This window comes from Branchiostoma lanceolatum, chromosome 5 (genome assembly GCF_035083965.1).
Source record: "Branchiostoma lanceolatum isolate klBraLanc5 chromosome 5, klBraLanc5.hap2, whole genome shotgun sequence".
In the NCBI taxonomy this organism is placed as follows: Eukaryota; Metazoa; Chordata; class Leptocardii; order Amphioxiformes; family Branchiostomatidae; genus Branchiostoma; species Branchiostoma lanceolatum.
Genome location: NC_089726.1, coordinates 11938216 through 11950984, shown reverse-complemented (window position 1 = coordinate 11950984; position 12769 = coordinate 11938216). Strand labels below are relative to the sequence as shown.

Sequence of the window (12769 nt, the reverse complement as noted above, 5' to 3'; positions counted from 1 at the left end):
AAAATATAACGAAAGGAAAACGTACATTTGAGGACCACAAGAGTCCACGAGGGTCCGAACCCATCCGAGAAGAACACGGGACATGGCATTGATACCTGGAACCGTGACCGCAAATACAATGATATGAGGGGTTTGGGCTCTACGAATTGTCCACCAAAGCCTTCCTTGATTTACATGGACTTAAGCTATGAAAGAAAATAACTCCCATCCCAGCGGAAGTTCCCACAGATCTAGAGCAAAGGCTCAAGACCGGAAGCGACGTCAGTGGAAGTCTAAATATAGGAACAGCTGATCTAGCTGAATTCCGGGTCATTGACCGCTACTGTAAAATACATGACGAGGGTCATCATTGACCTGGTGACCCTGTTTATGATTAGCCCCAAACCATTCAATATGCTACATGTACATAGGTGGGCCCTTTTTTGGGTAACATTGTACCATATTTTGAGTTCAGATGGCGGTACTGTCTAGCCTCTACCAGACTCCACAGGTCGCTGGAAAAAGTAGGTCGCAAACTGAACTCTCTGGCCAGCTTACTCCTATGGCATGTTATTTGTCTATTGAGCCAATTTCTAACGTTACTCTTTCCCGCGACTTGTGGAGCCTAGTAGGTCAAATCTCCTCTATTGCAATATCTTGTACGTACACAGCAGCTTCGCGCTGGATTCGCTGCCAAGTGGACGTTCTGATAAGGTGCCGACAGGATATAATCCCTGCCCCCTCCTCTAACCACAGGTACCCGACCTTGATGGAAATACATGGGGCAATGTCTCTGTTGTGGTTGATGACAACACCTGAGAACGCTCTCTGCTTGTTGTCAGTCCATACATAAAAGGCGTAACAAACAAGTTTATCATTGTTACCGAGAATTTTCCAGATTCTACAAATAACACCTGTGCAGGCGAATATCCTGTGGAGTCCCACGTCAATGCCCTGCCGTACCCCTCACCACCACCACACCCGCACCCTGAATTGTTCTCACGCCATGACAGCAGAGACAATCCCTTTTCTACCAAGGAACATCTTTGTGACGTCCTGCTACAAGACTGTTCCCGGAAACCGGACGTCTTGTAACCAGGCTTTCTTAGTAACGTTTCGGCGATGAGTGTTGCAGTGAGAAAACCGGGGGGTAGCCGAGACTTATAAATTTGCTTCCTACATTGTCTTTGGCACAGTTTGTTGACGGCCGTGACTTCTGTGCGACTTTCTCCGCGTTTAGGGGCAACACAAAGCATCGTCAGCACCTGGCTTGATTTTCCTGTACACGGCATAGTTGGAACGTTTTCAGGCAGTCGTAGTCAGTCTCATTCTCCGTGACAGAAGATGGTACGAGATAGCATGCAGTACTTGGTGGGACTGTGGATCGCTCTGTGTTTGTGTAGTCAGTACGCACAGTCACAGACGCCAAACGTAACATTGCCGCAAACGTCGAACACGACCCAGTTTGAAGGTGAGTTTCGATGATTCCTTGTGCTTTACCTCTGCTACTTATTGCTATCAGCCATGATCAAGGCATTGCTTGGTATGCACTAGCCATTCGGTGGGTTGGGCATTTTGAAATTGGTCGAAGGAGTAGAATTTTTGAAAATAGAGCTCACAAACAACAGGAGTGATTTTTGTGCCCGACCTTAGGAGTTATTGGTTCATTACCGCACGTATTAGACCCCAATAAGCTATTATAAGGTTAAGTTTCTTTAGACTGGAAATATTGGATATTAGAAGGAAAAGAGTAATGTGTTTTCGTCCCACATTCTTCGACATGTTGTCAGTATTTGCTCGTCTAAGTGTTTCTGTCATGAGTGGACATACTTCGCCATCCCTGCACGTATTGTTGCTCTGTTTGTTGTTGGTTCATGGTCGCGGAATGTCGCGTCTTCGGTGCCTCAGGCGAGAAAAACACATGGTGATGACTCTGGTATGAACTGTCAGAGTGGTCTATAAGATTAAGAACGACTGCCTGGGGAGCTGTTGAAATGTTTTGACCGACCACGACATGCATAGTATTGGATCCCAAGCCGTACAATGTCTACAATCGATAGTCTTAATTTACGACGACGGAGACGGTCTAGAACAAACATGCTTATTACGTCACATTGTTACGTCATGAATCTTCGAGGCACCTTGGTTCAACATAATTTTTATGATAACGTTTTCCATTATGTCATCATTGATTTGAGGCGCAAACGTCGATACAAACCAAGGAGTAAGAGAAGAACCCGCAATAGATTTGATGTTGCCCACCACTAATCCCTACAGTCTCGCTGCCTGTCGCCATGGGTGTCATTAGTCGCTGTGGCAGGGTCTCAGATGTGGTGACCCGCGACCGCCTGGGGTCATCTCAGGCCATTTCAACTCCCGCGAAAAAAATCCATAGGGTTCAAATTTTCCTGGTAGACTAGTTGCACGAGAGTTTCCTGGTATTTCCTAACATACACGTTAACAGACAGCCCAACCCGTCCCAAATGGAATTCGGACGCTTTACTGTTTGCCGACAAAGAGATTAGCAGAATAGACATACATTAGAAATAAAAGAATGAATCAGTAATCCTTCAGTAGAATGGAGAAAAAAGCTAGTTTGACGGAACAGTATTTCTTTGCCGTCTCATGTCTAGAACATTAGTAATGTTTTGTGTTATGGTCTACACACCCCCAATTCGGGGCCTCCCACCAAAACCGACCGCCGATAGCTAACCTTGGCCCAGTGCCCACAAAAGTTCACGAGGTAAAGGATGTTGACTAGACCTGTAGGCCTCATAGACTGCAAGAAAACACACACTCACGTGGTTGACATCTTTTCGAATATCAAAGTAGAAAATAATGTGGGTTTTACATGTTGATACATGTATTATGAGTATCAATATTCGTCGGGGTTGCTTCCGTAGATTCACTACAAAGTGATGAAAGCTACGAATAATAGGAAGACTACAATGTTTATTGTTTATTGTTTGTTTATTGTTTCTTCGCATATGTACAATACAATATAAAAACAAAGAGAAATAGAGTAAAGAATACATGCAGGAGAGGCCAGAAGCCTATACGGCTTTTCGGGGGCCTCCCCTAAACTACTCAAATGGGATTTTTACAAAATTATATATCATCGAAACTAAAAAAAACTAACGAAACAAGAAATTGGAATTTTAACATAAATCAATGAAACAAATGAAAAGAAGAGGAACTACAAAGTAAATATTGAGTTGTAAACATAATAAGTATTATAATGAATAACAATTTATAAAGAAATAGGTCAAAATTATACAAAAATAACAATCATATGAATTATTTTGTCATCAGATACCAAAGGAAAAGTGGAAAACAAGGAAAACAAACAAATCAGGAGAAAGTAATACTTGGATGTTCTATGATATCTATCTTTAAAAGTTTTTTGAAACTAGGTAAAGACGAGCAGGACTGTAGAATTTGGCTGAGATTGTTCCATACGGTGGGGCCTCTAAACATTATTGTATGTTGTTTTTGAGTAGTTTTTGTCATAATTGATCTTAAAAGATTATGTTGTCTCGTATAGTGGTGATGGATATCTGAGTTGAAATTTAAAAGACCTTTGTATTGTTCAGGTAGGGAAGAGCTATTATGGACAATTTTATGGACAAATAAGGCAATTTGAAATTTATTAATGTCAAATACAGTCATAACATTTAAATCACGAAACAGAGCTGCTGTGTGTGCTGTGAATGACGCATTGGCTGCTATTCGTACAAAGCGCTTTTGAAGGAGGTAAACAGGATTGATGGATGTTGTGTACGTACTACCCCAAATTATGTTGCAATAAGTTAGATAAGGGTAAATCAAACTGTAATAAAGAACCATAAATATGTTTCGTGACAGCAAAGATTTGACTTTTCTAATGATGCCTATGTTTTTGGAAATTTTTTTGCAAACAAAATCAATTTGGTTCTTCCATGAAAGTTTCTCGTCTATAATTACGCCTAAAAAACGGGTGTGACTTACTTGATTGATAGCATTGTCATTAATATAGATCCTAGCCTTTTCTTTATCGTATTTCTTGTTCCTTCCTACAAAGATAATAAAATTAGTTTTTTTCACGTTAAGGGACAATTTATTTGCCTTAAACCATTGATTTATCTTATACAATTCATTATTCATAGATGTTACTAACGTGTCAAAATTTTTGTGGGACATAAATAAGTTTGTATCATCTGCAAATAACAGAGCAAATAATTTATTTGATACTGATGCCAAGTCGTTAACATAAATTAAAAACAAGAGGGGACCAAGAATGGATCCTTGTGGTACGCCACATGTTAAGACATTTTGGGAGGAAATATTATTTCTATTAGAGACGAACTGTTTTCTGTTAGTTAAGTAGTCTTTTAGCCAACGAAGGGCAGAGTCGGTAAATCCATAGGTGAATAGTTTGTTGAGAAGTATGTTGTGATCTACTGTATCGAATGCTTTGGAAAGGTCAAGAAATATTCCTATCGTGTATTCGTTATTTTCTAAGGATGTGGTGATTTTGTCAACAAGTTGCAAGAGTGCCATATATGTCGAGTATTTTTTTCGAAATCCATATTGATGCGCATATAATATATGATTGATTTCAAGGTGATTCACAATCCGTTTATAAACTAATTTTTCCAAGATTTTTGAGAAGGCCGGTAAGATTGATATTGGACGATAATTGGTGAAAACACACGGATCTCCGGCTTTGTACAATGGTATAACTTTGGCTATTTTAAGGTCTGCTGGCACTTCTCCGTTTCTCAGAGAAGTCTTAAAAACATGTGTTATTGGCTCTAGAATTTCGGGAACAATTTGTTTTAACAGCAAGGCACTTATTTCGTCTTGGCCAGGAGCTGCGTTTTTTAAATTCATAATTATATCATGGATTTCCGTTGCGGTGGGTTCTTCAAAAGAGCTTATAGGTGGGTACGAATTTAAAAGGTATGACTCAGGAAAAATATCTGTTTCATCAATTTCTTTTGCAAGAGAGGGGCCAATGTTTACAAAAAAATCATTAAATTTGTCTACTATGGCTTTTGGATCAGATACCTCCAATTCCCCATCAATAAATTTATTCGGAAGAATATTAGTTGCCTTTTTCCTGTTCATAATTTCATTAATTAGTTTCCAGGTTTTTCGTATGTTAGTGGATGCAGCTGTAAATTGGTCTTGGTAATATTTCATTTTGCAATTACGAATCAGCCTGTTGAATTTGTTTCTGTACGATTTGTAACTATGCAGTTTTGTTGGTGTAGGATTTTTTAAATATTTCTTGTAGAGTCTATTTTTCATTTTAGAGGACTTGCGGAGACCTGTAGTAAACCAAGGCTTGTCGATGCCTAGATTTTGCTTTGCTGTAGAGTTTGATAGGGGGAAACATGTGTCAAAGTGTGAATTAAAAATTTGCATGAAGTCACAATAAGCAGAATTTGCATTTGTGTTGTTTTGTACACAATCCCAAGTTTCCTCGGATAAAACATGTTTAAAACTATCAATATTTTTTCTATTGAATTTCCTGCACTTGCGTTTTTCATATTCAATTTTCTTGTTTTTATTACATACATGTTCTATAATGTGGAATATTGGAAGATGATCAGATATATCTGTAACAAGGAGACCTGATGTGCATGGGCTCGTTAAAGAATTCGTCAATATGTTATCTATCAATGTCGCTGAGGTTTTTGTTATTCTTGACGGTTTAGTGATAGTTGGAAAATAACTACACGAATACAAAGTATTTAGGAAGTCCGCAGTTAATGAGTGATTTTCACTTTTTAGAAGATCAAGATTGAAATCGCCAATCAAATAACAGTTTTTGCCTTCTTTATCGATAGCATCTAAGGTCAGGGTAAGGTCACTTATGAATGTTTTTATATCCGAATTTGGGGGCCGATAAATGCAGCCTATTATAAGGCTCTTTGCCGTTGTCAATGAAGATGCGGGGATTTCTATAAACATTGATTCAATTTGTCCATTTTCTGCTTGTATAGCAAGATCTTTACGTTCTATGAATTGCATGCTCTCGTGTAATAAGATGGACACTCCCCCACCCATTCTGTCATTATATATTAAGCATGTCACGACTTTTGTCATTGAAATACTTTGAACTTTCTGCCCTGCCCACAGCAACACCACCGACGTTAACGGTCCATCCTACATCAACGCCCCAAAGGATTACAAACGGTACAGGTTAGTTTAATGGTTTTGCAGAAGAAAGTTATCACATATTGTCCTCTCAGATTCAGCGACATTTTCTGTATCTACATAATCATTGTCAGTGTAAAAACAAAACAGCTATTTTACTTGTTGTATATTTTTATCTATGCTGTACACCTGTTTGACCTACATTTTATTTCTATTACTAGGTGAGGAAGTCACGTCGACAACTGCGTCCACCGGGCATTTCGAGACATGTCCCCCGGAGTTTGAGGGTTACTGTTACGAGGGAACGTGCAAGTATATTGGAGAACATCCGGACCCAAAACAGAGGATAAGCTGCAGGTAAGCCTATTTGACACTGTCGGGTACCGTATATACCCCAGCATGTACATGGTGGGGTGGGGATTCCCTGAGCCAAGTCTTACAAGACGACCACGATAAACCTACTGTGAAATTGACAACTAGATAGGTAAAATAGTAAGCAAGCTTTGACACAAGGTATAGACCGTACAAGCACATTTGGTGGCAACTTGAAGTCAAATCAGTCTTTACTCTTTACATGGCCTTGATTGAACATTATCTACATAGATTTTGTATCCTTAGATATTATCACATATATATCTAAGACGGTTCCCGGGTTATTTCCCTGGTCTCCAGTTGCCCCCCGTGGAAACGAGGCCCCCGCTGCCAGCACAGTGACCCTGACTTCTCCAGGAAAGACTCCGTGGAACGGGCCTTACTGAACAGTTATGTTGTCATCGGCACCCTGGTGGGACTGTTGGTCCTGGTGGCGATACCTGCCGCGGCGTTCTTCTGCAGGTAACGGTGTTTGTTGTGTCGGATAAGATATCCATTACGGCAGTGTTACGGCAGTTGTACTATTGACCTCGCTCTTTACATGACTTGAAGACTTATTCATACCAAATTGCAGCATGTTGTGTTCTGACTTGTCCAAATATCAAGGTAACATATGTAATTTTTTTGCGAACGATTTTCATTGATGATTGATATGTGACTAGATGTGCATATATTCCCACTGACAACAGGTTAAATATAACGTAATACAAATTTATACATGATTTTGACACAGAAAAACTGGGAAGAATTACATCGAAAATCATGATGGTGAGGAAACAGTTTGTCCTGTGGTCACAGCGTACGAGTACGACTATGTTTCTGACATGTTACTTTATCTACAGGCGCTCACGTCCCGACCGAGAATCCAACATGGATGCCAGGAACATGAGAGAAGCGGGGTCAAGTGCAACTCTTATGGAGCCATAGGTCACTGGAGCAACATACCCCCCCCCCCCCGCGCAATTATTAGGATCAGTGTAGTTAGAAACATGTAACGAAGGGACCAAAAGCAGTACATTAATCAATTTCTGGCATAGGGTTAGGGTTACACTGTAAATTATTACCAAATGACAACCTTTTCTACATAACTGCTTCATTACAACTTAATTACAACTGTCGTCCTTAATTTATACTGTCCTTTGACCATAGGCGGACACAATTTGTTAACATTCTAATTGAGATGTCTTAACAAATCTTGTATATACGGAGTGTTGATGCTTAATGTATACTATGGCAACTTGCGTTTGATGATACGTTGAGACGTTCAGATCATTTTACAGATAGTGGTCTACCAGACATAAGGAGGTTTTCTTCTTGAATAAAACATGCATGTAAACACACACACACACACACAAACACACACACACACACACACACACACACACACACACACACATACACACACACACACACACACACACACACACATACATACATGTACATAACAATTTTGATGGTAGAACATTTGTTTGTTCCAAATATGTAGTAAAATATAGAGTCGAAATGTGGCGGAGAATGCGGAGAACTGATCTGTATATATTTGGAAGTATATATTTTTATTTTCTACTGACACATGTCACGTCATCATGACAGTGCTTACTACACGTATTACTTTCTAATAAAAGATATGATAATTTATTTCCGTTTGTTCTTTTACTTACGTCTTACTGCAAGTAAAGAGTGATTTGCAATAACTTCCCAGGTAACTGACCATACACAAACCGACACAGTAAGGCTTTATTGTATGACTATTGTTGTTGCTGTTGATGCCATTAGTCACGTCAGCTGTTCTCGCCGATGGCTCGTTCTATGTCAATTCAGAGCTGCTGTACTCCCGTAGCCGGCTTTGTCACCAGACTCACCATTGGTCCGAACGTCGTAACCAGCTCTACGACGGTAAAGCCTGGAGAAAATGTAGCGGTTAGCAACGTATGTGTGATCTTATGCAGGAGACCTTGAGAAATAACAACATAGCTAATATGGAGCACATGAAGTAAGCTGCAGTGTTTAAGAAAATTTCTACAGCATGCGACCCATCTTCAAATTGAGATAGTTGTTGCGTACCATTGTATTGTACTATTTCGACTTATAGGTCATTTTACCTTTGGACATGCATTTGTTATCAAACATGCATATTATTGTGCTCTATCGCCGCGAAAAGATCATGGACGAGCTAGCAAGGCTTGGGAAGAAAATTGTGCCTCTCACCTCCAGCCTAGGTAGGCAGCCCCCAGCAAAACCACCACAGACAGCACGCCGGACACCGCAGCGATCGTGACGACATGGTTAGTAGTTGGACCTGGTCCTACTGCCATGCCCCGTCGGGAGAGGATATTACCCACTTGGCAACGGTTTCCCGCGTAATCAGGGGTACAGCTGTGGTGAGGATGGAAAGGTCACTTAGATTCTGGTTGAAGTGATGATGGGTATGAAGTATGTAGTCATAATACGTGTTCTGCCTCAACGGTCGGGAAATCGTCGAAAATCCGGCGGAAGAATCAGTCCACAACATCTATTGTTCACATCCTCTCTTCAGCACACTTTCGCAATGGGTGTGCGGCTTTCAAATACATGTAACTGTCCGATCATAAGCCTAGCCACGTTTCAAAACTTCCGTTTTTCCCCTGTAAAGCTTGTTCGAACTTTTGTCTTAAGTCACAAGTTCAAACATGGTCACCCTGCAACTCTATAGATGCTTGTACACCTTTCTCTGATAAAGACTCTTCCTTTTCGATTGATTATATATACCGTCAGAATATCATCACTTTACAAGTAACAACTTTACAAGAAGACAGAACTCATGAGGATCAACACGACAAACAACACACCAGTCATGTTTGGAGGGGAAGAGGTGAAGGAGACAGCATCCTTTGTGTACTTGGGTAGTGTGGTAGATAGGCAAGGGGGCACAGACAGAGACGTAATAGCCAGGATAGGCAAAGCAAGGGCAGCGTTCATCATGCTAAGGAAGGTCTGGGCCTCTAGAGGGATACGTAGAGCCACCAAACTCCGCATCTTCAACTCCAACATCAAGTCAGTCCTCCTCTATGGTTCCGAGACATGGAGAACAACTAAAGCCACACAGCACAAGATACAGACTTTCATCAACACCTGTCTGAGACGTATCTTCAAGATTAGGTGGTGGGACAGGGTCAGTAATCAGGAGTTGTGGGACAGGGCAGGACAAGAACCAGTTAGTGGCCAGATCCTTAGGAGGAAATGGTCATGGATTGGCCATACCCTTAGGAAACCAAGCTCCAGTGTCACCCAGCAGGCCCTGACATGGAACCCACAGGGCAAAAGGAAGAGGGGGAGGCCTAGAAACAGCTGGAGGAGAGACACGGAGGACGAGATGAAGAGTATCAGCAGTAGCTGGCAGGACTTGAAAAAGAAGGCCCAGCGACGAGTCCAGTGGAGAAGCATCATCGGTGGCCTATGCCCTGGCAGGGGCGAAGGGCCAAAGTAAGTAAACAAGTAACATGTATAGACTATCATTCACGCGAGCTGGCATACAGAATAGCATGGCCAGGTCGACGAATGTTGAGGAGACAATAGACCTCTTTCCAGTTACGGCGGCCATTTTGAATTCCCAGAGGTCAGCTCGGGGTCATGCACCAAAACGAGGCAGTCCCTGACTCAGATCCTACTATAACCCTGTATAATGCCAGTTATACCATCTTCGGTTGTACATTTCGCCCCTCTAAGATGAAATAATCTAATATATGTGCCTTTCATATGTAGAAAATATTGTTGTGGACATTTTGACTTATTTTTGGCTAAATTTGTATTCGTTTTCCACAGTTTTTGATGGGTAACTTAAGGACAGTGTCTACATTTGTATATCCTTCTTAATATCTTTTTACTAGTAGGTTTAATACAAGACATGGAAAGACTAGCTGCAGACTGGCATCCTTGTGGGTAAAAAATTAGAAGACAATAGGCAGTTGTTCCGACAATTTCTAGATGCCAGGATCCGTTCTGCAAACAAAGCTGTATGGGGTGATTGGGGTCCAATGCAGAACTCAGTGCAGTGGGAAAGGTGGGGTACAGACTGGTTGCGTTCTTTGTATATTTGTATGTCAGTTTGCTCCAATGATAGTTTTGGTAGCATACCCTTCCACAAGTTGAGTCCAGATAATTGTGGGCTGAAATTTAGCAGATCTATCCTGTGATTTTGATGATTTCTCAATGCTAAGATCGGCATGGCAAAGAAACGCTATACCCGTAAATGTTATCGCCAGTGGGACAGGGATTGACCCCAGTCTCTACCAAACTAACTACGCTGGCAACTAGTGATGGGGACGCATCTGTGATTTACCCCGCCTTCAAGTGAGTTCTGCATTGGACCGGACCGGTCGACCCCATAGAGCTTAGTGTGCAGACCGGATCTTGGTATCTAGAAATTGTCGTAACAACTGCCTATTGTCTTCTAATTTTTTACCCACAAGAATGCCAGTCTGCAGCTAGTCTTTCCAGGTCTTGTATTAATCCTACTACATGTAGTTAAGATATGAAGGAGGATACATGGTAGAGACTGTCCTTACGTGACCCATCAAAAACTGTGGAAAACGAATACAAATTTAGCCAAAAATAAGTCAAAATGTCCACAACAATATTTTCTACATATGAAAGGCACATATATTAGATTATTTCATCTTAGAGGGGCGAAATGTACAACCGGAGATGGTATAACTGGCATTACCCAGGGTTATAGTAGGATCTGAGTCAGGGACTGCCTCGTTTTGGTGCATGACCCCGAGCTGACCCCTGGGAATTCAAAATGGCCGCCGTAACTGGAAAGAGGTCTATTGTAGTGCCAACAAAACACTTTCCACCTCTGTGGTTGCACACAAATTCGGCTTTTCTCCGGACGATTTTACCAGAACGGCTTATATAAACACATGCACTACGGTTGATATCAAAAACAAATACCCATCTTTCTGTTCAACACCGTGAAATAAAACTGAACGACATTCTTACCGGCAGAGTGGCCGCTGATGAGGGTCCGGGTGTTCAGGCAGGTAGAGACAGGTGCCGCCGTGCAGACAGTAGCCATCGAACGAGGGCGGACACTCGACGTAGTGACTATGGCCAGAGGTCGGCGTTGTTGGCGTTGTGGCGTTTTCAGTAGTAATTTCTTCAATGATCGCATTGCCTGAAGAAATTAATGTTTTGATCCAGATGGAAATATAAAGAGCTTTGGTTAAAAGGTGTGTGGTTGTGTTAGGTTGCATCTATTTTTGTCTAGAACGTACACAGAGCCTCCCCGTCTTGTGGTTTTGTCACCGGTATTTATAATCGTACTGTTTACCTAGTTAGTTAGTTAGCCATGTATGGCGAGAATATCAACATTCTGTCGCGATTCATCGTCTCTGCAGAGTACAGACACATATGACAAGGGAATGTCTACAGACAAACGCTTCTTCAACATTACTCCCAGTTTCTTTTCTTGTCTTGCCTCAACAATAGTCTGAAAACCAATTATGATTTCAGTACGACATTTAGTGTTCTTTAAGATATGGCATGGGAACGTTACCGTATGTTGTTCCCATAAGTTAACGCTCAACACACTTACGGCCCACCCACATATCATAACACACTTGTTGTAACAAACCTTCTGTTGCGACAACGTTGACTTGCACAGGTTTCCTCGAAAACGCTACCGATGCGGCGACACAAAGGTAGAAAAGTTGAGACATTGGCCACATGGTTCTCGGTGGTTGGAAAGCTACAGGACGTAGTGTTGGTGGTAAAGATGTCGGACCGCGGACTTCTCGGAAGTTCTGGGTTGTTACCTGTGCGGAATTGCGGCCATTCGGGCTACTTTGCGGTTTACAGACCATGATAACGAAAAGTAAACGTCGCTCGGCAGATAAAAGTTGCAGAACCGTTTAAAATGTTTCCATATCTGATGGTTTGAAAGAGAGACTAAAATTCAGAAACTGCACATTATGTGGATTTTTAACATTTCCTGCCCTGTTTCATCGTGTTATATCGTTGATGGAATTTCCTTGTCGAAACTGACGGCATTGCCTTTTTGTACTTAAGATAGATGAAGAAATGAATGTAATCATAATAGTTACACTTCCTCTATCGGCATGATTGTTTCGCACACGAGTGCACTAGGACTTTTAGATTTCATTTTGATAGTTTTCCGATTCCCTTTAAAGTACTGATTTGTAAAGGACCACATGCCCGTATACTATAGACACACGTGATGCAAACCACAGATAGTCTCTCAATTGGCCTCAAGAATCAAACAACTCACGTGACG

General features: G+C 41.4%; 2 protein-coding genes across 5 annotated transcripts; one reads left to right on the top strand and one right to left on the bottom strand.

Annotated features, from left to right (window-relative positions):
* The first annotated feature begins 704 nt into the window (after nucleotides 1-704).
* LOC136435153 (probetacellulin-like) lies at nucleotides 705-8133 on the top strand. 4 transcript variants are annotated; one of them, XM_066428389.1, is made up of 5 exons: nucleotides 705-1450; nucleotides 6106-6168; nucleotides 6345-6480; nucleotides 6796-6957; nucleotides 7338-8133. In XM_066428389.1, the coding sequence occupies exons 1-5, from the start codon at nucleotides 1324-1326 to the stop codon at nucleotides 7420-7422; spliced, it is 573 nt and encodes a 190-aa protein (XP_066284486.1). In that variant the 5' UTR covers nucleotides 705-1323; the 3' UTR covers nucleotides 7423-8133. The 4 variants fall into 4 exon arrangements, with proteins under 4 accessions (XP_066284486.1, XP_066284488.1, XP_066284484.1 ...); XM_066428391.1 differs by having other exon boundaries at nucleotides 709-1450; nucleotides 6106-6162; XM_066428387.1 differs by lacking the exon at nucleotides 705-1450 and adding an exon at nucleotides 1473-2203.
* An 85-nt stretch (nucleotides 8134-8218) lies between these two features.
* Nucleotides 8219-12504, bottom strand: LOC136435152 (pro-neuregulin-1, membrane-bound isoform-like). The gene is made up of 4 exons (XM_066428386.1): nucleotides 12110-12504; nucleotides 11476-11650; nucleotides 8704-8871; nucleotides 8219-8398 (listed from the first exon to the last, which is right to left on the bottom strand). Exons 1-4 carry the CDS (start codon nucleotides 12336-12338, stop codon nucleotides 8308-8310), a joined length of 663 nt encoding a protein of 220 aa, XP_066284483.1. The 5' UTR covers nucleotides 12339-12504; the 3' UTR covers nucleotides 8219-8307.
* Between the last annotated feature and the right edge of the window lie 265 nt (nucleotides 12505-12769).